The 27316-nt window shown below is 38.8% G+C and overlaps 2 protein-coding genes across 6 annotated transcripts in view; both read left to right on the forward strand.

The window, feature by feature from the left end:
• The first annotated feature begins 4347 nt into the window (after window positions 1-4347).
• On the forward strand, window positions 4348-9315 carry ipcef1 (interaction protein for cytohesin exchange factors 1). 2 transcript variants are annotated; one of them, XM_072458388.1, is made up of 11 exons: window positions 4348-4437; window positions 5317-5370; window positions 5817-5856; window positions 6216-6385; window positions 7277-7350; window positions 7424-7495; window positions 7572-7636; window positions 7749-7873; window positions 7951-8257; window positions 8462-8646; window positions 8725-9315. In XM_072458388.1, exons 1-11 carry the CDS (start codon window positions 4363-4365, stop codon window positions 8923-8925), a joined length of 1368 nt encoding a protein of 455 aa, XP_072314489.1. In that variant the 5' UTR covers window positions 4348-4362; the 3' UTR covers window positions 8926-9315. The 2 variants fall into 2 exon arrangements, with proteins under 2 accessions (XP_072314489.1, XP_072314488.1); XM_072458387.1 differs by lacking the exon at window positions 4348-4437 and having other exon boundaries at window positions 5156-5370.
• Window positions 9316-9647: 332 nt separating this feature from the next.
• The window catches only part of tiam2a (TIAM Rac1 associated GEF 2a), a 74433-nt gene continuing 56764 nt past the window's right edge, over window positions 9648-27316 (forward strand). For 3 of the 4 annotated variants that reach the window (XM_072457922.1, XM_072457921.1, XM_072457923.1), the window contains exons 1-9: window positions 9648-9781; window positions 10802-10885; window positions 25380-25424; window positions 25506-25667; window positions 26336-26492; window positions 26567-26694; window positions 26770-26946; window positions 27022-27098; window positions 27165-27282. In XM_072457922.1, the coding sequence (XP_072314023.1) occupies window positions 9752-9781; window positions 10802-10885; window positions 25380-25424; window positions 25506-25667; window positions 26336-26492; window positions 26567-26694; window positions 26770-26946; window positions 27022-27098; window positions 27165-27282 (978 nt within the window). In that variant the 5' untranslated portion in view covers window positions 9648-9751. Of the gene's footprint in view, window positions 9782-10801; window positions 10886-12348; window positions 12437-25379; window positions 25425-25505; window positions 25668-26335; window positions 26493-26566; window positions 26695-26769; window positions 26947-27021; window positions 27099-27164; window positions 27283-27316 lie in introns of all 4 variants that reach the window. The other variant, XM_072457924.1, reaches the window with a different exon arrangement.

Raw genomic sequence — 27316 nt, forward strand, 5'->3', positions numbered from 1 at the left:
ATCCTCAAATGCCACTGTGTAATGAATCATTTGTTCCTGCTGGTGAGGTCTCTTTTCTATCAATATCTACTAACCATATGACGACATTGCAAAAGCGCTGCCCCTATCATTCTTCTTATACTATCATTTTTGCATTGTATAAGAAGATTCATTCTCATTGATATTAGTGTGATGAGTAAGTGTTTTGTTATTTTCAAAGATGGCACACATTCAAAAGCCATCCATCTGTTTCACGCCCGATCGCAGCGCATTATTCCCAGTTAGAGGATAAAGATGCTGTTTTGAATCTGACGGATGAGCAACAGGTGACTCATTCAGTGCTGCGATTATGAGACCACGGACACAATCTGAATGGCACAAGATTTTAAAAAATGCGTCATAATGATTTTGGCCTGATTCCTGGAAAGATCGTTGCAGTTTCCATACATGTTGTTGTGAACGGAGCTGGTGAAATATGTATAAGAAGTCAAATAATAATAAGTGTAAATCAAAAGGGTTAAATTTGGTGTCGCTGTAGATCCCTCATCCTGAATTGACTTACAACAAATTACACTATGTGGCTAACTAACCACTAAAAACGTTGGTAAATTGTCTCAAACCTACTAAAATATAGATTGAAAGCATATTTTTATTGCAGTAGTCTCTTTTAATTAGAAAGTGCAACGGTTTTGAGGTGAAAAGGTTGTGTGACCAGCCAATATAACATACTTCTCCAATACTTTACAGAAATGTTATGTATAAAATGTACAGAGAGAACCAGTTTGGATCCCTGGCTCTTTTTATTTTATGTTTTTATCATGGTAGCCTGTTACATATTTCTAGTAGGAGCCACTTAGTCTTGTGTGTTATCTTTTAAATGGTGATTTGAGAGAACAAACAAGTTCACAATCAGATAAGTGGACAAAATGAGCGTGGGACAAATGTCTTGAAATTGCTGGGTGAGGCCTTATGGAATGAAATCTTGTATTTTGAGCATTGGTGGCGGAGAAAGAAAAATCCTACATGTCTCCCCATGCTGCTGTGGCCTGCTGCCAAAAGTATTATCAGAACTACCGAGACTCCAGCGCAACTGCTACTTCACCATCCTAATGGGACGTTTGGTTTGGGCCGTATCAAAGTAGATAATGAAGGGTTGCTCGGAAGCTAGGAAGGAATAAGTATGTGTTGCAAAGTTTAACAAGTCACTAGTTCAATTTATTTAATTGTAGAATGGCGTGGAATGCAAAAGGCAATGCAACGGTATCATTTTAATTGTGTTATATTATATTTTTTGCAGATACAACCAGCGACAAATCCGCTCCTGGTCGTTCTCCCAAGCGGTATGTATTTAGTCATTCAACACTAACATTATTTATCATGCATGCTTATTGGAAGTGGTGATACTCTATTTATGCACATGAGCATAATAACTTGGCGTCCACTGTGTAATGTCAGGAATGCCCTCTTGGTTTGAATCTTGGCAGGAGGAAGAAGTCAAGCTGCCCAAATATAGATCCATTACGTTCGATACAGAGACGACACATTTTTCTGAGTGTACTTCACATAGAGTTGAGTTTTACAATGAAAACTTGAAATTGACGGTGCATCTATTGGTGTGGGTTATTATTGCGGAAAGGGAGTGGGGACACGTGCACATTGTACACACATGCTGTTCTACTGCAGCATGAGTTACTGTCAGTCCACCCAGGTCAGGAGATTAGGCACATAGAGCCCATGTTTGAACTGATTTATAGTTCAAGGCGAGTGTGTTGTGGTGACAAACAAGGAAACCTTGACCCCACTGCCAGACATGATATAGAACACAAGACCAAATACAAATCCACCAGAAAAGGTTTATGAGCTATATTTATTCACGGGTGAGTGTGGAGAAGGTCTGGGTGAACTGAGGAGTCGTCTCCAGCAGCACCTGAAGTTGGCAATAATGTATATGGCATCTACTGTAACTAACCACACCATGTTTCTGATGGGTTGATCCAGCGGCATTGGAGTTTGGGTCAAATGCAGGGGACAATAAAATATAGCTTGACCTTAACGTAATAACATGTACTAGATGTAGTTGTCTTTATTTCTTGTGTTCTTAACACCTCGTCAATCTGTGACCTGCTTTATGAAATCAAACTTTCTGAATGATCAATTTGACATAAACAGCTAGATAAAAAGGTACTTTATATTTAAATGTACTTTTTGAGCAAGGGGTGAGCAGAAAGGACTTAATTTAGAACAAACATTTTTTCTTCTAAAATGTCATGATTATATTCTTTATAATAATAATAATAATAATAATAATAATAATAATAATAATAATAATAATAATAATAACTTTTATTTATATAGCACTTTTCAGTGACCCAAAGACGCTGAACATATATAAAAAAGGGGGGGTATTTACAGACAGGGGGGGACAACACGTACAATACACATTATATTGTGACCTAAATAATCCCGACTATCAATTAAACTAATAATCTTGACATATAGTACCAAATAAAGTGGCCATCTGCATGTTGAACCAGCTTTTATCTTTGAGAGTTCAATGGCACTACATTTAAAATGTATTTGATGGAAAATATAAAGACTAGATTTGGGACAGATTTTTTTCAATAAATCTCCTACTTCGAGTAACATTGCTTTCAGATCAGAAACTTGTTGGAAGTGACTGATTACAAATAGTCACATTACTTTAATTGAATACATACATTTTAAAACCTGTACTTGTAATTGGTTAACTTTAAAATCATGAGTAACAAGCCCCAATTGTCTCTATCCACGGCTGTCTCTGCTCCTGTCTGTACTTTCAAACCTACAACAGCACCACATCACCAGGACAGAGCTCAGAAAAGTTAGTTACAACTTAGTTCCGTGTTAAACCGTCAAATTAATCGGGTTTTGTATAAATAAAATGATGCTACAAATTTGTACTTGTTGAATGTACATAATGTGTCTGGTGAGTGTATCATTTGCAGTGCCATACCCATCCCCCTTTAACGCAGTGTGAGATTCCTCTGCCAAATAATAGACACACTGTTTAGGGGTGGGTGGGGTACGGAGGCATTAGCTAAGTGCCGTGACCATTCTCAGCATGGATCCTAATGGAAGAGAGGGCGGTAAAATGGTGTAACTAATTTTCTGTTCAAAGACTCATACTCAGGGCCTTTGACTTGAGTTGCACCCAGAATTACCTCACTCTTCCCCCCCCCCCCCCCCCCCCCCCCCCCCCCCCCCAAGCCACAGCTGTATGGGACTGTCCCTCTGAAATGATACGCTGCATCAACCCAGAATTGTGTGTTTAATTGACATATTAAAGGAGCGATCGTGACATTGTGAATGGGTTTGGGGTCCTGAGGGTTTCCGTAGGCGCTTCATATTTGCACGTGCTAAGATGGATAATGGAGTAAAGTGGATGGAATGAAAGCTATGATAATACAGGACTCAGGAATGTGTCTGTGTTACTGCCAAACAAGTGCAGGCACTAAAAAGGACAGAAGGTTCAAGCCAACTTTGTTATGGCTAGAGACTGTACACACAGCTCCCTGCTACAGACTGCAAGAGAGATGAAAGTGAGCCATGAGTGCGGTGTACATAGACTTTGTAACAATTTGTGACAGGAATTAGCATTTTCTCACCACATAAATATAGTTGTCCAGCTCCTCAAATCTGATTGGTAACATCACAGCACTTTTAACATAAATGCGAGCTCTATTATGCATGCATGTATGTCATTTATTTATGTATACTTTTTATTCTTGTAACCCTGCTATACGCCATGCCTTTTAATTGTCCCTCAAAGTATAATTATCAAGCCTGGTTTGTCTTTGCATTTGAGATAATCCCAAGCTTCAGCAATGATGATGTACAATGAGTTTTAACTGAGTATAACCAGGATTGGGAAGCAAAAAATAATTATCTTTAATGTGCTATGTCAAAAGGATTATAGTTTGGTTAAACATATGGGCATACGGATTTGGGAACAGATGTGGGAATCCCTGTATTTCTTTTTGCCTGGTCGGCCAAGACTACACGCCTTCACAAGACTTCACAGAAAGTATGAGGGACTGCTGTATAGTTAGTACAAAGGAAAAAAGTACTATGTAGAAAATATTACTGAGAACTGCAGCGACATCTGCCGACCGTGGGCTGTAAACGCATGCAAACAGCCGAGTCTCAAAGCAGCAAATGTTTCAACTATTGCTCTAATGCGGTAAAAATATATAATTTGGGGGTATTTGTCACAGCATTCACAACATGTTGGTCTGATTAAAAGCTCAGTGTTGTTGTATTTAATTGTAAAGGGGACGACAGGCTTTGGGAAAGCCCTGGCTGACTGAAACCAGGCCCGCCACAGCCGCGCGTTCTCACTTCGACATGTTTGTCACAGTTTGGTCACATTTTCAGGAGAAATGTCGTAATAAATTACAATCACTGCGGTTGTGGTGGAAGGTAAGGCATGTGTGTGTGTTTAGGACACCGAATCAACGAGGTTTATTGGCATTTTATAATTTAAATGAATTGATACCTGGCCTACGTTGATTTTTTTTTTTTGCACGTAAATTTGAAGTTTGTGTGAGCTACAAAGTTACTGTTGTGTTGTTCAAGAAAGCTACACGGGAATGTTATTTGATTAACTTTTAGAAATGTTTTTAGTTTCAGTTTGTAGATCTAAGAGTGATTCTATATATCTCTATCTCTCTCTCTCTCTCTCTCTCTCTCTCTCTCTCTCTCTAAATATATATATATATATATATATATATATATATATATATATATATATATATATATATATTACTTTATTCTTGTTTCAACACGCACAGGCTGGAGACTCCACACTGTCGTTGCTTAATATTGAAATGTTCCTTTTGTTTAGTGTCACTTGTATCTGTGTTTTGGAAATAAGGAACTGTTGTCCGCAGAGGAAGTTAGTCAATGGCTGCGGTGATTTCACAATCTCCATCCATGCAGTACTCTAAAGTCAAAGTACTGCATTACTGGACTGCGTTTCACTTTTGGGACGTGAGGACATTTGTAGAAGACAACATTCTACTCGGATGAAATGGAAGTAGACTTTTAAATTGGGCAATATTATCATCATCAACGTTTGGGATTTTGATTTTTTTTCACTCTATTCAAGGTAGTTTTACTCGTTTTCAGTTTTTTCAGTGTAAATCTGTGGAAATGGTGTCGAGAAACCACTTGTATCCTTGTGATGTCACTGCTTCCTGTCACGCAGGGGCAAGAAATTATCATTTTCTGCTCATTAATGCAGAAATGAAGCCTCTCCAGTCCTCTCAGCTGAAACTGTGCTTTGTTTTGCTCCACCAGGCTGCTTTCCCCATATCTGTGTCTGCACCTATGGCTGCTGATGACTACAACCCTGTAAGTTGCTACTTTATTTCTCTTTCCAATTCAGATACACAGCTACAACCTGAGAAAATGTTTAGCACATTTATTATTTCTATGTTTGAGTAAATCTACACAAAATTATGATCTTAACATGATTCAAACGGGACATTACAAGGATTACAAACCAGAACTAAAGCAGGACAAAAAGACTAAACTTGTGCCAGACTCCTATGTTGGCATTTATTTTCATTTTGACTTTTCGTTGAAGCTTAAAATGGCACCCGTAAATGAGCTGAACAAAAATAGGCTCTTGCCGAGAAGTGTTCCATTTGCACAAAGAGAGACAGTGGCATAAGTGCATGTGACGGAGTGTGTGTGAAACAGGATGTTCCACGCTGCCTCTTCGCTGCTCGTCTCTGGTCTAGTTTGCAGATGTGTTCCTCTTCACTCATCAACTTTCTTTTCTTCTCCTCTGCAAGGTCTCCCTCCGACATAAAACGAAGAAAAAGACTCGAGGAGGTAAGCTTTGGGTTTGGGTTTGGCTTTCAATGTGGTCAGAGGTGAAATGTTGACACTTTGGGGGGCGTGTGGTAGAGCAATTGCTGAGTTCTTCTTGTTGCGTTTGACTTCACTGCCCGTTACCCTTATGGTGCCTTATTTGTATTTTCACATTTTGTATGTATTCATAGCTGAAACGGGTGGGCTGAAAGCAAATTATGTGCGTTTGTGCTACTGGATTGAGTGGGTTTGCCCTCATTTCTTTAAAGGTTAAGAGTTATTATGCCCAGTTTGAAAGCGGTGGAAACATTGTGCCTTTCACCTACTGAACATGGGACTCTCCTCTGTCCTCTATCTTTACATTATGTGTTTTTGCACAGGCAATGGTACAATGAGCCGGAGGAGAATCTCGGTCAAAGAGCTTGGGCCGTCAGATCACCATGGATGGCTCTACAGAAAGAAAGAATCCAAAGGCTTTCTGGGGATCAAGTGGAAGAAATATTGGTTTGTCCTCAAAAAGACGGCGCTCTACTGGTACAACAATCAGCTGGTAAGTTCATTATGCAAGGGCAATATGACACTTCTTCCCCTAAGCAGTTCTAGGAAATGCTCAGACTTTCATTATATAATGTCACAACTCACTATTAATACAATCCTCATTAACCATTTAAATAGTTTGTTGTGTACAGCAAAGTTACATTTGTGTCATTTTTATTTTATTTGACAAATATTAACATCTCCTCCAATAAAATAATTACTTTTTTTCAATCTAGACTCTTGTTTATATGTTGTTATAATTGAAATGCGCAACCAAATCATAAATGTTTGGGCATTTGTAACTAAGCGATATCTAAGAGATACGTGTGTAGTGGTGTTGTGTTGTTGTGCGTTGTGTAGATAATGACTCCACTGTTTTCACAGTGTCAGCCTTTGCAGTAACCACAGTGTGACATAACTCACCGAACTGCAACACTTATTATATTTTAAACTGCACTAGTTATACTGACAAATCACCAAAATAAAGGGTGTGAAATGATACTGATAATGTTACGCAGCGGAAATGTATTCGACAGTATTGGGTTCATGGTCCGATATTTTGACTCACTAAAACTTAAAAATTGTAGTACATTACAGTTTTGTTGCCTATTCGGAGATTGGAAAGTTGTTTTTATGTAATTCCGTTTAAGTAGTCACTGTTTTAGTCAAATAAGTGTATTTCACAATCACAAACACTGTAAAAATGTATTGGTTTAATTTGTGTTATTGCAGTATTGCCATATTGTGATATCATTGCATGTATCGCGTATGGTATCAAATAGTGCCTGTCATTTACAGATATGTCACTGTTGTGTATCAGCAAAGTAAAGCAGTCTCGTACCATTAGCTTCTACGACCAGGAAGTGGTTTGACTTGGTTGTGTCGTATGATTCATATTTTGCAGGCTGAAAAGGCCGAGGGATACATTGATCTCACTAACTTTATGATCGACCGAGCCATAGAGTGCAAAAAGAAACAGTAAGTGAATTATTTTTGTGCACACTAGTGCTACTGTTTTTACATGACACATTTTACATTTTCTTTTGTACAGTGCCTTCAAAGCATGTCACCCGAGGGTCATGATGTTCTACTTTGCTGCAGAGAGCCAGGAGGAAATGACCCTGTAAGTTGCCATTAATTCATGCTATTTAACATTACATCTTGTTTTAGTTTCTAATTCTGTGCTTTTGTTTGTTCAGATGGTTGAATAAACTGGGTTTGGCTTCTATTCACTACGAGCGAGCAGAGCAGCACACAGTAGCTGGTATGTCGCATGTTAGCATTATACATTTTCCTTTGCTCATTTGTTATGGCTTGATTCTGTTATCGTATCTTGATTTAACTTGATAATTCCTCATTTTCTGGCTGTTTTTCAGAATGTTATAGTGAAGCTAGTGACCATGAAGACACGGAGACCCCTGAAATCCCTCCTCCTCCATACTGTGAGCAAACGTTACGGGACAGTGTTGATGCATCTTCTCCACCTGGAAGCACAAATCAGGTCAGTGTTGAACAGAAGAAAAAAAGTTTTTTTTACTTTAAAACGTAATCTAAAGATAATGTTTTTCGTTCTTTCAGGGCACACTTCCTCCACCGTACTCCTCCACCGCCCCGAGTGAAGCCAATGGTTCCCTCTCCACACCCGTCAGTACAATGACCTCCCTGGACTCCGCCTCCTCATTGGTCAAACAGCGGCAGTCTTGGATGGACTTGGTCACACGGGCGTCTCCTTCCACCGCAGAGACTGCAATAGTGTGCTCAGTCCAGGTCCACACGCAGCATGAGGAAGAGGCCACATCTCCACAGCCTAAAGCTGCATCAGGGGCAGAAGGGGCAGCGTCCAGTAAAGAGGAAGCAGAGGATACAGAATCTCTACAAGTTGGGGGTGAGATTATATTCATGTATTTATTAGGTCAAATGTATTACACTGCAGTCTACAATACATTTAAATACCGGTATATAAGTATGCATGATATTCCTATACAGCATGTAGATTAACACACGTGTACTTTTACTCCATGTTTATCAAGTGTGTGTAGCTTGGTCTTCGAGATGGTGTAGTGAACATTAAAGTTGTGTTTTGTTACAGATCACAGTCTATCGGATGAACTTGAGAGGCTGTACATCCACCTCAAAGAAGCTAGCCTTTCACCAATCGGAGACCGCAAACCATCCACAAAAAGGGAATTTCGGGCATCCTTTATAAAACGGTCCAAAAATCATACAGTTAATGATAAACTTCATCTCATTCGGACTCTGAACAGCACATTGAAGGTACAACTTTCATTATGAGCAGTTTTTTTTCACAATGTTGTATTTTCCTAATGTGTTGTCTGTATCCTCTGCCTAAAGTCAAAAGAAGCAGACCTTCAGGTCCTTGAGCAGTTGCTGATGGATCCACAGCTCACTGCAGAGAAGTTCAGAGAATGGAAAGAAGCCAATGCACCTCTAATGCAGGAAATCTGCTACAAAAGTGACCAGCAGGAGACGCCAGAAGACACAAACTCTGAAACATCTGAGGTTTCAGCTCAACTGGTTGAAACTAGTTTATAAGGACTGAATATATATATATTTTCTTTGAAGCTAAATATGGACATTGATTGTTTACATGCACTGTTGGAAACTACTGTTACTCCCTCGCTCATTCCCCCACGAATAGATTTATGAAGAAATTGTACATAAAAGTGACTTTTTAGCTAAATGTGAATGTCTAGTATTCGTCTGCTTTTAGTGTTTTATTTTTATTTTACATTGTGATAGTCATGTTTTAATGGTGTACTTTTTTACTGATATAATTGTATTATTGGTGCTATGCACTGACTAAATTGTATACCTGTGTTTATTGCTTGCTTCACTTAAACATTGTTGCCTCAGGTTTGAAATATTGCTGAGCAACATAGTCTGCACAAACGACATTAAATATTTGCCATGATTTTAAAGAAAGTTGGTTTACATCATTTTCTCGAACTCTTCCTATCTTCTTCCAATAATGGGCTACTTTACATATTTATTGCACTTGACAAGTTTGGATGGAAGTGAGAACCGTCTCCATGGTTGCCCCTCTTCCATCACCACCCCCATGTTTAGGCTTATACTACATTCACATTGCCTGACCAGCCAAGACCACACGCTTTGAACATGGTTTACATAGAAGTGTGTGACATGCTATGATAATATAACAGATCCATGCACGCTGCACGGAATAGTTTAGCTGCAGGTGTGAGTTTGAGCCGCCAGGGGGCGCTGGTCTGGGCAGATTCCCTTCTCTTCGCCATATTGGCAGTCTCCTCCATCTTCGCCGAGCGACGTGCATTTAAACCGGTGTTTGAGGGGAAATCTGTAACAGTTTAAGGTCATCTGTGTGGTGAAACCCGTCGCCATGGAGGCGGTAAAAGCTTTTAACAACGAGGTTTGTGTTCACATCCTATCTATAATGCAATTGAAGCCACTAAGCATAGTGTAATTTTCTTTGCTGTTGTTGCCATTAGCTGGTGCTAGCATTAGCTTTCCTAGTATAAAGGAGGGCTGGACAGTCACATACAGTACAAGGCCTCTTTGTCTTACAATACTTCAGCACTGCGTTAAAGCACACCAGATAACTTTGTACTTTGTAAACATGGTGCGCTCACACACAGGCGAATGTGTATTTGTAGATCACCTTGTGCTTTATTCATTGGGAAACGCTACTCCAAAGCTACGGCTAACTTAAATGTAGCACGTTAGCTTTACGAGTTGGTTGATTAATTGTATCTGGACATTTGATTTAGAAAGGGCGGGATGACACCTCAAAACTTTTCTATGGATTTGAATATGGCACATTTAATCTGTTCATAAATATGTTGTGAAATACCCGTCTTGAATCAACGGGCACAAAAGCTTGGCTCAGCTCACAGAATGATGATGTGCTGTGAGCGCTCAAAACCGCACCTCAGGCATCCTATACTTCCTTTATGCATCCTTTATGCTTCCTTTATACATCCTTTTATACTTCCCTAATGCTTCCTTTATTAAAGCTTTCCCCGGAACATTCTGATCGTGTTGAATCACTAAATCGGGGGCATCATTAACTGTTCTGCATCAAGAATAGCTGCAACTGTAACATTATCATCATTCGTAGATAGAGGTTATGTTGACAGCTAGAAGACTCTTTTACTCTCACATTTCACCCTTTAATTTACTGGAGGAGGCCCCTAACTTTTGAGACTGGGACCCCACAGTGGAATTAAATTGTGGTATAAATGTCAATACACTATAAACCTATTTTAATTGTTTATTGTGTATAGTTTATAAAAATATTAAATGTGTAATATATAAACAGTCTAAATACAGTGTAATTAACTGTAGACCCCCAGCTCATTCCGTGCAAGCCCACTTTGGGAAGCATTGATCTGCCTCACATCATCTGACACGTTTTCTGTTCATCTTCCAGCTTTACTCGTTGAACGAGTACAAACCGCCCATCTCGAAGGCTAAGATGACCCAAATCACCAAATCTGGAATTAAGGCCATTAAAGTAAGTATTAATAATGAAACAGGTATTGAGTAGGGAATAAAAGTCCTACACAACCAATCTCGGACAACTCTTCTGCTCACGCTGATAAAATGCCATCAACTTCCTAACAAAAAACTTACAACAATGTTTTATTTTGCTGTTATTTAGGCATGTTTAATATGGTGTAAGCCATTAGTAGAGATCTGTTCATTCTCAACTTTAACGGCTGCCATTATATGATACCTTTGTTTATGCATGCAAATTAGATATATAATGGTATTCCATATTTCTTTTATTTTTGTGGATAAAATAATCCATATTTATATACCTAATTTTAATCTACTATGTGTGTCCAGCGCAATGATGAACAGACATTGTCAATTTGGGATGCACCGATATATATCGGCTCTTTATTGGTCAATATTCATGTCCTTGAGTAATATCGGTATCAGCCAAAAGCACCAATATCAGTCTGCTGATATTACACTGTGGTAACAAATGAACTGCTGCATTCTAACAGTACAAACTGTAAACTTTAATCCAGTCTTTATTCTGAGTCTAAAGACACAGACATTTCTTTCAAAAGCTCTAGAAAAGTTTTAGATAAAACTTATCATTAAATATAAGCGTGAGAAATTAATTCGCGACCGGCCATAAAGACAATGTTTTCAAATAACTCAAGTGTGAGAGGTTTTAAAAAGGAGAAGCGAGAACTCTGAGTGTGTGATCAGACACAGAGTCTGAGGAGGAGAGACTGCGGCTGCTGCTGTTACAGGAGGAGGCAAAGCTACAGGATGGAAAAGCGTGAAGGCTAATTTTAATAAAGAATAATCATGTTATAGCCTGTAGCCTACCTTTTCTGATAGCGCTATCAAACATTTTTACTTTTTCTATGGTGAAAGATATGTGAATCCATTTATTTTAAACCTGTCTCTTTGGACTAAACCCTTTAAACGTCCCCTACAGAAGGTGTTGAAAATGAGCACTTGTGCTATAACACTTCCAACAAAACATCAGGTGTCCATCAATGTAATTGTTATGTCCATAGAAAGTATTATAATAATTCTAACTGGTTCCATACATTTTAAAATACCGTAGATTTGATCCTTAGTTTAGAAATAACTTAAAAAATAATGGGTTTACGGCAACAAGTCTTCAAAAGTAAAATAAAATAATGTATAGAAAATATCGGCCTCATATCTGTTATTGGCTCAAGATTTTCCCATAACATGGGTATCGATCTAAAATGTCCATATCGGTGCACCACTGTTGTCAATGATTGCCAAAATACAATTTTTCTTTAACCATGATTTGAAAAAATACAGCTGCACATATCTATGAAGTCCTTTCATCTTCTTATTAAATCTCTAGATGATCAAACCAGTCTAGTTTCAGTTGAAATATAATGATTAAAAACAGTCTCATAGTTTTCTTGTAGTGTGTGTGTTTCTGCCTGTGAATAACTCCCGTTTCCCTTCCCTCAGCAGCTCTCCCAGCTCCCCCAATGCAATGAAGCAGGAGGATGGGGTGGAGAGAGTTACAAAGAAATAAGAGAATCCGTAACCATCTTAGGTAGGAGTATGGGTTGTTTCACAAGGAAGCATAAAGAAGACTTAAGTGATTTAAGTCACATTTTTCCGCATACATAAGTTGACATCTCACTGCCACATACTTGGCTGTTTGCTGGCTTGAGTTTTTGCTGCTTGAAAGACTAAGTTGGTTACAATGTTGTTTAGTGGTTGTTGTCGTGAGAACAGTGTAAGTTGTGTTGTTGTTTTTGATGAAAACATGGAATTGATACGAATTAGGGCTGCAAAGATCAATGGTAATAATGGTAACTAATCGACAGCTAAAATAATCGTTCATATGTTCATAATCATATGATATATGATAAGACGGCAGCTTTATTTGTGATTTTATTGAATATACACTTTATTTTGGAATGATTCTCTATGTAGTGTTACTCTCATCATATGTACATCTTTATCTGATTTAAAATGTTTGTTTACCATACAGATAATCGTTTGACTGGTCGACCAATAGAATTAAAAGAATAACTGGCTTGTTGACTTCTGAGGTGAGTGTTAGTTGCAGCCATAAATATGACACACGCAGACATGTTTGACATTTTGTATGATGGATGTCTACCATTACTACAGTAAAGTGCATCCGTTTGTTGTGTCTGCTTTTGTCAGCTGCGGTGGGATATTCAAGCTAAATTGTGATTAGTCCAATGTAAGAGTTAGACGCCTGCTTTTGTTTGTCCTTACACGTTCAGAGTATTAAAAAGCGCTGATGGTCAGTGGTTGGAGTCAAAATTGAGCAGTCAGATTTATTGACCTATAGGTTGGCGGTTCATTTCTTATTGTTTACTTGGGCAAGAAGACATTTGTCCCACCTCCAGTCTTAGTTTGTGTATGAATGTGTGACTGTGTTAGTGGTTTCTTGATGTCAAGTGCTGTGATTGCCCATTAGAGGTAGAATAGTGCTGGGTAAATGTGATCATCTACTTCAATCATTGTCTTTGTCAGATGTTGTCTTCTAAAGCCAATTCTAAGACATTTATGGAAATACCTTAAAATTTAGATTTCCTATGCTGTAAGGAAAAAAATTGGAAGGATGAACAATTGATCAATTGACCACAGTTGTTTTTAAACTAGTCACAGAGGGAGGGTGGAGCTTGATCATTTCCCCCCACAAGCTTCTGGATGATCATGTGACTCAATAACCCTGTTGCAGAGTCACCACTGGCTCAGTAGAGTTAAATCCAAGTTGAAAACACAAATCAAACTGTTGTATTTCTAAAGCTATGCAGTTTAATAACTCTTGTTCATGAGGCTTAATCATTCCCGTCTCTAAAGCACACAGCTGCACAAATCAATCCTCAAACTACTGCCATCTACTGGCCATTTTAATGTATTCTAAAGAATTTAAAGTTTACTTTGAGGTTTCCTACCCCTGTGTATGAATTTGTATTAAAGGTTGAAGAGAGTATTTTTTGCCAATTTGAGAAATCAACAACTGTTAGTCCTTTTTAATGCGCATGCACACACACCCCCACCCTCCTGTTCTTTCAGAGACTCCGTCTACCAACAAACTTTGTGCGCGAGCACGCTACAGCTCCACTGCTACACGAGCATTTGTCTATTAGCGTGACCGAATTGCATTGCATCTCTTGTCTCCGCAGATTTGTGTCTCTTCTGAGCCAGCTTGAACACAGACTTTCTCTGTCGTCCCAGAATCAGAAAATAGGAATAATTTAAACTTGTTTATTAATCTATCTTTATTTTACACACGCGGTGGGCCGGAGTTGTATGATATCCTACTATATAATGTCCTTTAACCAGATAAATGAACGATAGATGAGTTTATATCATGCTGTGGAACCTTCCAGGCAAAGCAGAACAATTTTATGAGTGAAGGACCCTCAACTAGAAAACTTACATAGTGCACCTTTTAAACAACAAACTGCCTCATGTTCTGTAGGCCTTTAGTCTACTCTCTGTTTGAGAACCACTGCTTTAAACCAACGTTAACATACACAATGCAGAGTATAGCTTCAAATAGGCCTAATATTTGAGGGTTATGGCCCGGCCGTTGCAGATCATATTACTGCAATGAGACAGTCTGTGAATGGCCCGTGTTAAGACAGCTCTGGACTAGAGACCGCGCGCGTCTTTAAATAAATAAAATGAATTGAACTAATCCCACTAAAACTGTTAAGATGGAGAAATATATGACACTGAAAAGCTCATTCACAGACTGCGCTGCGGCCACGCCTCTCTCATCGCGCTCAGCCTCATTCATAAAGTTTCACCAGCGTCGTTTCACTCAGATGGTCCAAGTGTCCTGTGATAAAACATCCACCTGACGCAGAGCTCTCCTCCTCCTGTCTCCACCTGCGAGTGGTCATACACCGCACGCACTGCCACGCAAATACGCCTGATCCTGCAGCGTTTCACCCGTAGGTCATCCCGTCTGCCACAGGTCTCTAGTCAGGGCCGACACAGCTAAGGCAGGGGCCGACAGGGTCAATGGGGCCCGGCGGCCCACAACGGCCCATTTACCCATCAGCCCAGTCCTTGCCTGTCACTCACTGAATCTCATTGTACACATTTGTACGTGTTGAGTTTATTTTCAATTCAGGTCGGATTTTTGTTTTGTGTGCAGTACAGATTTTCTGTGCGCAGAGACCTTTGGAGCTGTGCGCAATTGCGCACACGGGCAGCTTGGAGGGAACTGTGGTTCCAAGTTTTTATTTTGCTGTTTTGCGTTAATCCGTGCTTCAAAGCCTTGCATCATTTTGCCCTTCACTAATTAACTTTTTACACATCTTGCTTCAAACTGTTTTTAACTGCTGCTCGTGTTGCACATTAGAAAACAAAAGCAGAAAATCGGATCCCCAGTCACAATATTTTCCACAATAAATGAATATTAATAAATGATAGGACAAATTTTGTTCTCAATATTGTGTATCCATTTTATATTTTTTTAATGGTTGAGCACTACATAATATATCGAAATCGCAATTACCAAACCGCAGAAGTTGCAATTTTTTGCTAGTGATTGTGATATTTTCTACAGTGTTCTCGCTGAGGGGTTTTGGCATGGCGGGCAGCCATGCTGCGTCGGGCCCCTGCACCACTGCGCTCGCACGGTACCCAAAAGATATGGAAAGCCAACATGATCACACTCCTCCACTTAGGAGCGGCGTAAATTAAGAGAACGCCAAGCGCCGTCTGGCGTAAATTACGGCATTCGTTTACGGCGCACCGCATTAAAAGCGCAGCTTTACTTTGTTAAAGCGTCGGAAAATACGGCGTGACACGCCGCTCCTAAGTGGCGGAGTGTGATCATGTTGGCTTTCCATATCGAGCCCCGTGGGCGGCGCGAGCGCAATTTTTTTAAAGTGCTTTTTGCAAGCGCGGTTTGTCCCACCGCCATCGTCCAACCTCAGCCCAGCGAGAACACTGTTTCTATAACAATATTTCGCACTTCTTAATGTATTGTGACCAACATAGGTCTAATGCTCTGACAAACCGTATCTTCATCACATCAGCTGATCGATACAACCACACGAGCGCACACAGCGAGACAGAGCGAACACCGTGACAACTAAGCACCGCTGCAGTTTGTTGTTTTGTATGTTTCTCATTAAGCCATAGGTGTCAAACTCTGGTCCGCGGGCCAAATCCGGCCCGCCAGACGTTTTAATCCGGCCCGCCGAACATTTCAAATTTATATTAAAAAAAAAAAAGTATATTTTTTTTAATTGATTCATAGAACCGTAGTTACACCCGTAACCGTTTTTATCGCTAAAACTACGCCTCCCACAATGCCGCTGGTGGCCGCCCCTCCCCCACCGGGCTCTGCTGCACTGCTGTGTGAGCTACCGAGGGAGAAGTTCACTTTAAGCACTTTTGAGCAGAAGTTTAGTGGTGTGTCAGTTCAGGTGTACAGATAACTACACAGACGTGGAAATGTTAGTTAGTACATTTAAAAGTTTTTTTTAGATCTTGAGAAGTTTATTTATCTCTGTAGAGAACTCTGTCTAGAACTGTAGATCAACTCTGAAGTTGTAATGCGCATAAACTGAAGTACAGTATTGGTTTCAGTTTATGAGAACAAACGTTTTGTAATTTTTTTTTATTGATCTAGTAATTGCTTCAAAACAGCGTAGGCTATATAAAGCTATTTATTTCTTATATTTTGAATAGTTTTATGTTTTACGCTATGTTTGGCCCGCGACCCAGCCTGAGCGTCGAAATTTGGCCCACGGCCCAAATGAGTTTGACACCCCTGCATTAAGCTAATATTAAACTGGGTGCATACAACACAAATGATGTCACTCTGTCATCACTAGTTGAAGTCAGTCGCAGCTGTTTTAGTCTCGTAGTGTGGACCAGTTACAACTAAACATGCGTTTGAATCGCAAAGTGTGGACCTGGCAGGTCCTGCAGTTGTTCAGTAGTGTGAACTCTCCTCAACATTCTAAATCGCTCATAATTGGAAATGTCGTGTAGTGAGTCCAGTTTTAGTTGCCACTAACACTGATCAGATTATAACCATAGATCTATAATATGAATGCAAATTACACTTCAATCACTGACCGCTGCCTCACACGGTTTATTCACACTTGTACATCATGTCAGACCATCAGGGATAAAATCCAGAAGTTTTTATTCTTTCATCCAAAGTTCATTCATTCTGTGCTCGTCAGCTCCGAGTGTCATAAATCCTTTCCCTACAGGCTCAGCTCGGTTCTTTTTAAATGCACTCATGAATGTTTCAACTTGCATAATGAACACAAACGGCTCCTCTCTAACATAAATCCCACTATTAGTCCAAATAAAGGGTCCAAACATACTTCAAAACTAACGAATTACTCTTAAACTTTGACATAAATGAAACAAAACTTCGTCTAATCGTTAACAAACTTTTAATGTGAACGCGGTCACGCCCCCTCTAAAGGGCGCTCCAGTCATCACACCAGAGCAGGGCGGGCCTCATGGATATACCATTGTCAAATAATGGCAGGCCTGCGTGAAGGTGAGGGCGGGACTAAACCAGCACTAGTGCTGATTTCTTCTGTCAAGTAATTGTGAAGGGTGAATCTGATTGGTCAGTTCTAACACGGGGCCTACCACTAGCCGTCTGCAGGCCAAGCCAATGAGTGGCCACTTCTCAACATGTAACCTCCAAAACAACACAAAATCTGACTTATTTGAATTATTTTCAACATGTTGGAAGTGCAATTATAGCCTTAAAATTGGGATTTTAATTATGTGTCTTCTACAACTTAACAATGATAATAATATTGTATTCAACATTTAAATGCTGAAATGTTAATGTGTTCTGTGAAGTCCCTTTGGTCGAATGAGCCTTACAATCCACCAATGCCTGATTTTACTATAAGCTGTCTGCACAAACTTTTATGGTTGCATTAATGCATATTCTGTATTGAGAAAAAAGTTCTATGCAGCAAAATTATAGGACATTTTTAGTTGAACTAAAGCTGCATTTTACGTGTCCGTCTTCAGACATGTCCAGGACTCTCTTGTTTGGAGTTGAAACCTTTGTGGCATAGCAGTTTAATCTGCAGTAGGCCGGCTGAGGTTACGGCCTGGACCTGGACTCGGTCATGTTTTTGGCACAGGATACCACTGGTGGTTTCTATCCAAAAAGGAAATCACAAATATTGAACCAGATTGTTTCTGTTTGTGAATACAGATAGACATCACTACTGTATTTGAGTATAAGCACCAGCCAAAAAATGCACAATAGAAGTCGCACTGGAGTATAAGTCGCATTTTTTTTGGAAATTGATTTGATAAAATCCAAGACCAAGAATCTTTTGACCATTTAATCTTGAAATGCAATTTTAAAATAATAACAGATCAAAGAACATGATGAATAGTTTTACATATGCTAACGTGACACCTTCAGCTACATGACGCACAGACAACGAAGTGTCTGGTATGTTAACGTAACATATTAACAGTTATTCAAATAACTAATAGCATAAAAAAACATGCTAACAAATTCACCAAAGCATCAGTATTACCCCAAATCACTAAATCCAATGAATTCTTCTTCCTCTATGTCACTTCCAAACGATTTCACAAACTTCGGAGGTAGAGGAAGGGCAGATCCTTCTTCTGCGCCTCTTAGAGCCTAGAGCGCCCTCTTGCGGTTTTCAGTATGAAATGAATCAACACGTGACATGTGGTTGCCAATGTGAAAATAACAAATAATATCACATATAAGTCGCTCTGGAGTATAAGTCGCACCACGGCCAAAACTAAGAAAAAAGGTGCAACTTATAGTCCGGAAAATATCACAAATCTACATTTCAACAATGCCAGTCTTAGCTACTCTCTTCTGTTTTAAATATGCTTGGGCTATAGATTGTTGTCCGAAACCCAGTGATAATGCAAATACTGCGAGGAAAATGTTGAGCTGTACCTAAAGAATATTACATTAATGTAGGTATTTCCTGCACATTGATATCAGAATAAACAAGAGCTGCTCCCTTGCACACTGACATTGCACATCACATCTCACAGTAATGCAATATTGTTTGTATTTTGACTGCACAATATATACTTTTTTGTATTAGGACTACAATTCAGACTCTGACCTGTCTTGAAGTTTTTATTTGTTAACCTTAATTTAACCAAATAAAATCCCATTGTGATCAAGTTGAAGTTGTTTAGGAGCAAGATTTATTCCTCAGTTTAAGTCCACATGAAGTCTGCATTAACTCCATATTAACATTAATATGTGAGAAGATTGAAATATGAAATGCTTTACAACACAAAATCACATGCGTTTCAATGTGATGTTTGTAGAGATTTAAACTACAAGGTTTTATACTCAATATGGTGACTTATTTAGTTTGGACAATGTCTTAATGATTGTAGCCTTTATGGTTGGTCAATTGTGCTCTGTCATATTATGCTTATTTGATTATTGATTTGATTATTATTATCATTCCTTTTTATAACACTATACCATGTCTAAGGTAGAGCAGTGCACTGTATAGATTACTTTTGAAATAATTTCCCCATTCTTATATGATTTGATGTAATCCAAATCAGTCCTACTTATTGGGCCTCAAATCATTATTTTTGTTATGGCTAAAAATTCTTTGTTGTTGTCATTTTGCAGTAGCACTTGTCATACACAACGTGCTGTACAATCATTAAAATGCTTATACATACATACATACATACATACATACATACATACATACATACATACATACATACATACATACATACATACATACATACATACATACATACATGTAAAAAAAGAAGGAAGAAGAAAATTGTGTGTGATATTTTGCTTAAGAAAATAATTTAATAGTAGATCATATCAAAACTATTATGAAGCCATTGTTACAATAAAAATATGTACAATATTGTTTAAAAGCTGCGGTGCAACAGACAAAGAGTTAAATGAAACATTTTAAAGTTTAGTATTATTTTTTGGGCTGTTTACAGCAGTGTGTTTATCAATCATTTATAGAACAATAAGTTTCTATAGTATGAGTTGATTATTGTGACAGGCCTTGTCTGTGTGGGCGTCACAACCTTTTCACAAAGGGCCGCATAATGAAACATACCGGTATATAGAGGGCCACAGACTGCAGGACAAAGAAGTGAATCATTGTAAATGTTGCGTAGGTTTGACTCTGTCGCTATAACACGGCCATAGTTTGGACAGCCCTGGTGTAGACAATAGGTAAACTTATGCACCTTTTACAGAGCTCTTTGACGACCTAAGCGCTGTACCATCTTCCTAAGCTTATTTAAAATTCTCATTGAGATTACAGGGCTCAGATGAATGATTTTCTCTTGTATAGCAGTGCTGCTAAACAATCCGTTAATTTTTTCAAATTTGTATAGCAATTTGATAAGTTGCATAGCAAAAAAACACAAGATTATTTATTTCAAATGTATGTATGTATTTCTATTTAAAACAAACTCTTAAATTAACTTTTAAACAAATTTTTTCAAAATTAAAACAGAAAACTTGCAAATAAAATTAGTTGTTGAACAAATTAATTAACACCAAGTCAGATGGCCTTATTTACAACTTTCTTCCACATCATCATCAATCAGATGACTATTTGCATGAGTCTAATTTACATAGAAATTGTCTTTACACTCACAAGTTACATATCACCACCAGACTCGTCATGACGATGACACAACACGTCTTGGTTTTGTCCTGGACATGAATGAGTTTGACCCCTTTGAATTCGACATCCTCCGGGTTCTCAAAAGCCTGTTCTAGTCTGAAAACGGGAGAGCGGGAGGAGCCACCGTGAGCGTGCGCAGAGGGCGAGACGAGAGATTAGCGAGACGCGGCGCGTCAAATGCCCTCCTACCGCTCTCCCGTTTTCAGACGGGACCTCATCAAGTCAACACAGCATCCTACTTTGTGTCATGCTGTTGTTGATGATCGATTCACGAGTGATCAGTGCTTTTTTAGGGGCTTTTGTTATACAATTGAACACAAATTTTTGTATCGCAAAAGCTGCTAATCAAAAACACTTTTTTCTGACGAATGCATCGCATGTGAGAGAAATTACGTCGCATTTTGCGATGCAATACCGCTTATTCTGAGCCCTGAATGATTAAAATGAGACATGTTCATTATAAGCAAACAGCACATTTATGTGTGTGTCCACATTTAAACACACAATGCTTAGGAATGTAACAATAAATGAAATATCATGACATATTGTCAAAAGTCTCTAATATTGTTGGCTAACAATATATCGAAGAATAAGCTTCTCTGCCTGAACGCATTGTTTTGTTGAAGCAACAGCTTCATGTAGGGGAGTGGCCACTTATTCTCCCCTGAGGGCCATATTTGAATCCAGGCAAGTGGCAAACAGCTGGACTGTGATTATTAGTGTCACAAATTCTTATTATTATAAGCACTTTTCTGTAAATTAAAAGCTTTAATCTTTTTCATAAATGTGTATCAAGGACACAAGTGCAGACATATGTTCCATTGACGGTTGAAAATACAAGACCGGTTTCTCCCGGGTCCAGTGGTTGAGGACATTGCATGTGTGTTGTTTTTACAGCTGTAACTTTGTGGGTTAGATTCCAGCCCTCGATCGTTCTCTCTCCCCATTTCATGCTCCAACTGTCCTGTCAAATAAAGCCTTTGGTCCAGAAAAATAGAAATAGAAAATGTGTGGTGTGTGCCATGGACTGTGAAGTTTCTGTTTTATTTAGATTATTTATCAGACTAGAGCCTCTCTCTGAACCTCTCCAGTCCATGTGTCATCATCGTGTAGCTCCTCCTCCTCCTGTAACAGCAGCAGTGACAGTTCCTCCTCCTCAGACTCTGTCACACACTCAGAGTTCTCTCTTCTCCTTAAAATCATTCACACTAGTTATTTGCACTAAACATGTCTAAATTAATCATTTCGGAGAAAAACATTGGGTTTATCACAGGATACGGGTGAATTTGTCACGCTTATATTTATACGTTTTTTCTGAAACTTTTCTATACTTTTACTGTATATCTTAATTCTTTTGAATATGACAGAAATGATTCACACCAAAGGGTTTTTAAAAGGAAAAAGTTGTATGCCTACAATTCTACAATATACTCTCTACAATATTATGATAAATATTGTACTGTGAAATGACTCTCGTGATGATTTTGCTCTGTGAGATTTGCACATTAGCAGGAGCTAATCTCGGCTTGGACCAGGGTTATAACTGGACATCACAATAAACTCTGCACATCATTCCACATAAAGGGCATACGACCTCCATTATACTTCCCGAGCTTCAAGTGAATCAATTAACTTTGTTTTAAATGTCTGATAATTGTATAAATAAGGTTCTAATACAAAAGATAACTTGATGGGACGCTTCAGCTTGACCTGTCTTTCTTTACAGTCCATGAGGTCGGCAGTATTTCAGTATGGCTGTAGGCCTTTAGTCTTTTCATTGGTCAATAGCCCGCTGCACACTAGTAGATTTTCTTTTGCCTAATTTGAAACCCTATTTGCCTCCACGTGTCCGGGGAGGCGTGGCCCCAGCTGAGCGGGCTCTCCTCATGTCTGTGGGGTCAATGTCATTCTGTTTCCAATAGTTTTTGGGTCGCAGCTTGCAAACCCCAAATTTTGAGGTCCAAAGCTCAACTCCAGCCAATCAGAGCAGCCTGACAGTGCTAGGCTCCGTTGCCTAGCGAACACTCTTAAAGTTTATACAAAATCTTTAGTTGTTCATCAGTGCTACAGGGTCTTACCTCCAGTGAATGTAGCACTCTCCTGTGTCCTTTATAAGCAGGGTCTTTATGTTTTATCATCACTCTAAATAAAGCACACAGACCGGCCGCTCCCGCGCTCCCGTATCCTTGTGTTTTTGGTTTCATTACAAAGCCCATTCAATCACGTCACACTTGAGCGTCTCACTTGTAACATATCTTTGTGTTGTGGCTGTGTGTGAGACAAATAATTGTTGTAAAATGTCCTCATGTCTTTGGTTAGCAGACTTTGTGTCCCATCTTAAAATCACAGACCATTTTAAAATCATCAGGTGTGCAGCCAGATTTAGACAGTTATTTTATTTAAATGATAAAAAAAATGTCTATGGAGCACTGCAAAAAGGAGAAAAGGCTTTGAGTGAGTTTGAAATTTGGGAGAGCGGTGTAAGTTAGTCTGGCTCTTCACAATTGAACTCCTTTAGTAGTAGTTTTCTGAGTAATTGTGTGAACTCTTTGTATTTTGCAGTGTTATCAGTGAACTTGGTCTGATTATTGCTTTACTTTGTAAGTTTGAGGTGTGTTGTCCTCTTTTAGGCAGCCAAGCATGGACAGGACAAGTCTTGGGTCAACCAAGCCCTAGTTTTGATGCTTTAAATATGTTCTGAATATCAACTGTTTTTGGATCCATTCCGGAACAGTTTGATGAAAGGATTGATGGATTTATCTGCTCCTAATAATGTTTGGTCTGTCACAATAAAACACTCTGAAACACGATATATTGCTACAGAAAACGATAATATTCAAACAATTTCATGTCATTAAATCTATATATATATATATATATATATATATATATACAGTTTTGTTTAAGGGCATAAGCTGCAACAAATAAATGACAAAATGAAAAGATAATTAGCTACAGAAGTTACTTGTTGAACTCTATACCACTCAAATCTTATATTACATCTTACACTTTTTGCAAATAAGTTGATATAGTAATTATTGTGAGATGCCTACAAGCCACAGAAAAGTACTTGACTTTTTTGCAACAATTTGTGTCCTAGTGTTTTAAAAGTTATGTTTTTGGTTATTTTTGTGCAAACTCCGTAGGTTCATTGGCTTCCAGTGGCCAGTACATTTCACACGCCTCTGCTCTGCTCTTGGCTAAAGCAGAGTTACACTGTTCCTCGTAAATCCAGACCTCGCCCCTCCCCCTCCAGCCACTGCCCAGTTTAGCAGCCGTTTTTGACTTTTGGTTGTGGGTGGAGTTTATGTACTGCCACTTTAACTTCATTGGTACCAGACAAATCAACCGTTCTGGATATCGTGATCTATTTGTACTTCTGTGTTCAAAATATTGATACGGCAATATATCGTCACGGACGGTATCAAGTCACAGTATAATTTTTTTTTATTTGAAAAAATAAAGAAAAATGATTTTATATATATATATATATATATATATATATATATATATATATATATATATATATATATATATATATATATATATATATATATATATATATATATATATATATATATATATATATATATATATATATATATATATATATATATATATATATATATATATATATATATATAATTCTTTTTCTTTTTTTTTCCTTTTTTTTTTTTTTTTTTAGATTTTTGTGGCCCTTAGGCTTTAAACGAGGTGGAATAGTACTTTTGATGTGCTGTTTGTGCCGCGCTCCTCTCTGAGCTCAGAAGGAGCTGTGGACCTGATCAGAAGCTGATCTGTGCAGAAGATGCTGCTGCAGCATGTTCAGACCAGGCCAAACAAACATGCAATACTTTACTAAAATGTGTTCCATATATTTATATTTGGATCAGTTGGTTGGATGTATGAAGTTATTAGAGCATAATGGATTTATAAATAAGTGCTTTGTGGATAAACATGAAATTTCATACATTTTCTTTTCCAGAGTAAAAAAATTACCACTTTGGTAAATTTTAAGACCCTTTTTTCACAAATGTATCGGGATACGTATCGTAATAAGATAATCCTTTATTGTCCACACATGGGGAAATTTCATTGATACAACACAGGTAGATACAGAGGAAAAAGACAGATAATAGATTATAGGAAGTTTAAAAAACACTCTTATTAGAAGAACTCTTGTAAACAAAAACTCCTATAGACAAAACCTCCCATTTCCATTCTCTCCCATTAATGAGGGAAATGTATCGGAATATACAAGTATCGGGATACGTATCGTATCGCGAGGGTCATTACAATACCCAGCCCTACCGCAGACCGTGTTGTGCGTCTGTAAGGGCCAAATCCATGGTTCTTCTATTTGCTGTAGTTTTGAGAGCTTTTCCGTTACTCTTATCGATAGTGACATCAACAAAAATCAAGTATAGATTCAAATTTATCTTTGCAGATGTCGGTGTATTCTCTCATTTGTCCAGGAGAGTTCCATTGTAGAAAAAGGTTCAGTTGTAGTCGTATTGGTAACAAAATACTAATTGTAGACCCTTTTTAAAAATCTCTAAAGGTCTTTTGAATATTACTTTCACACGTTATTTTCTTGGCTGTTTAAGCCAGCTTTTTAGAGTTTATACAAAGAATCTTTCTGTTGATTTCAGGTACAAGCCGGAAGCCAATCATTAGATTTCGTAATTTCCTTTCTCTTATCTAGCTTTTTTCAGGTGCAACTGCAGAAGAGGCCCTTCTGTCACAGTATATGTATATTACAAATATTATGACGTCAATGAAATATTTGCCCTGTTTGTCTTTCAGTTCTACAAGCATGTTGTTCAAAGTGTAGAGAAATTCATACAAAAGGTTTGTTGCATGTTTTGGTTGATTCCATAATTTAGTCTAAGTTTCAATCAAACCAATCTAAATAAAATGTCCCCCCTTCAGTGCAAACCAGAGTACAAAGTTCCGGGGCTTTACGTGGTCGACTCCATCGTCAGACAGTCCAGACATCAGTTTGGGACCGAGAAGGATGTCTTTGCCCCTCGTTTCAGCAAAAATATAATTGCAACATTTCAACACCTTTACCGCTGCCCTTCAGATGACAAGGTTGGTGCTCAAATAGTTTGTATTTTAAATTCAGATTGATTTGAAAGTAATGTTTTCAGATTCCCTCATTTAACAAAGTTGCATCCAACATATTTGTGTCATACACACTCGGCATTGCATGTTTGATGATGCTCTCTGAAAGGTGATTGTGGGTCTTGTTTTTCATGGATGAGCACAGCTTTTTCCGCCCTGGTATTATAATTAATTAAACATATTATTAGTAATTAATTCATTAAGTAACATTTCACAGCACTTTTCCACCTTTAATGGGCAATCAAAGCTCTTTACATCAAGAAACCACTTGGCGCACGCTCGTTCGCACACACACACACACACACACACACACATTCATGCACACACACATTCATGCACACACATTCACACACACACACACACACACACATTCATGCACACACACATTCATGCACACACATTCACACACACATTCACACACACACACACACATTCATGCACACACACATTCATGCACACACATTCACGCACACACATTCATGCACAAACTAAGCTCCAACTGTAGCCTTTAAGATGTATTAGTCTAACTGATAGTCACTCTGGTGTGTTTTGTCTGAATTGAAGCCCAAACCCGTATTAGTGTTTGCTCATTGACGACTGATCTTATGTGCCTGGTTTCATTGATTTATTTTCAGAGCAAAATTGTGCGAGTGCTCAACTTGTGGCAGAAAAATGCTGTTTTTAAGAGTGACATCATCCAGCCGCTGTTGGACATGGCAGCAGGGCTTCCTCCTCCGAGTGTCACTCCAGTCATGTCCAGCAGTTCTGCAACGGTCAATAATGCCACTCCTGGTGAGTCTGATGATGCTTAGGTACTTCAGTGAGGTGCAGACGTTTGCTTACTTATACCATTATAATGTGTACAGGCACACCGGCCACTCCTGCTACACCCGCAAATATTGTTCAGGGCTTGCCAGACTGGGCTTCACAGATCTCCAACACGGACACTGTCGCTGCGGTGGCCCAGATTCTACAGAGTCCTCAGGGACAGCAGGTCAGTCACTGACCTATGATTCAATAATTAGACGGACCCAGTGTTGCATACTTAATGTGTGTCTGTGTGTTCTAGCTGCAGCAGTTGGTGCAGAGTCTGCAGATGCAGCAGCAGAAGCCTCAGCCTTCACTGCTGCAGGCTCTGGACGCAGGTCTGGTGGTGCAGCTACAAGCCCTAACTGCCCAGCTCACTGCTGCTGCCACAGCCAATTCTCTTAATCCTCTGGAACAGAGGGTCTCCTCTTTTAACAAAGTAAGGCCCAGTGTTTGTCTGAAGTTTGAAAACTCTGCGGTCACGTTTCCTAAGGTTTTTTTTTTGTCATTATAGAAACTTCTTGGTCCATTTGACTTTGGAAATGATTCTAATCGCGGTGAAGAATCAAAAAAAGATACATCGTCCCAACTGTAAGTTGAAAGTGGTGATTATATTTAGTACCTTATTGTTGTGAGCTAATATAGTTTGTATTGTAGGCCTATGGTGTCAGAGCCCATCAACAGCTCCCTGTTCCATCAGCTGGCCGAGCAGCTGCAGCAGCAGAACCTGGAGCAGTTCCAGAAGCAGCTCCTGGAGCACCAGCAGCACCAGAAGGTCCACACCAGCCCTTTCTCCATAATGAAGCCGT

The sequence above is a fragment of the Eucyclogobius newberryi genome, unplaced genomic scaffold (genome assembly GCF_026437365.1).
Source record: "Eucyclogobius newberryi isolate DKJ021-1_F unplaced genomic scaffold, fEucNew1.0.hap1 SCAF_21, whole genome shotgun sequence".
NCBI lineage: Eukaryota > Metazoa > Chordata > Actinopteri > Gobiiformes > Gobiidae > Eucyclogobius > Eucyclogobius newberryi.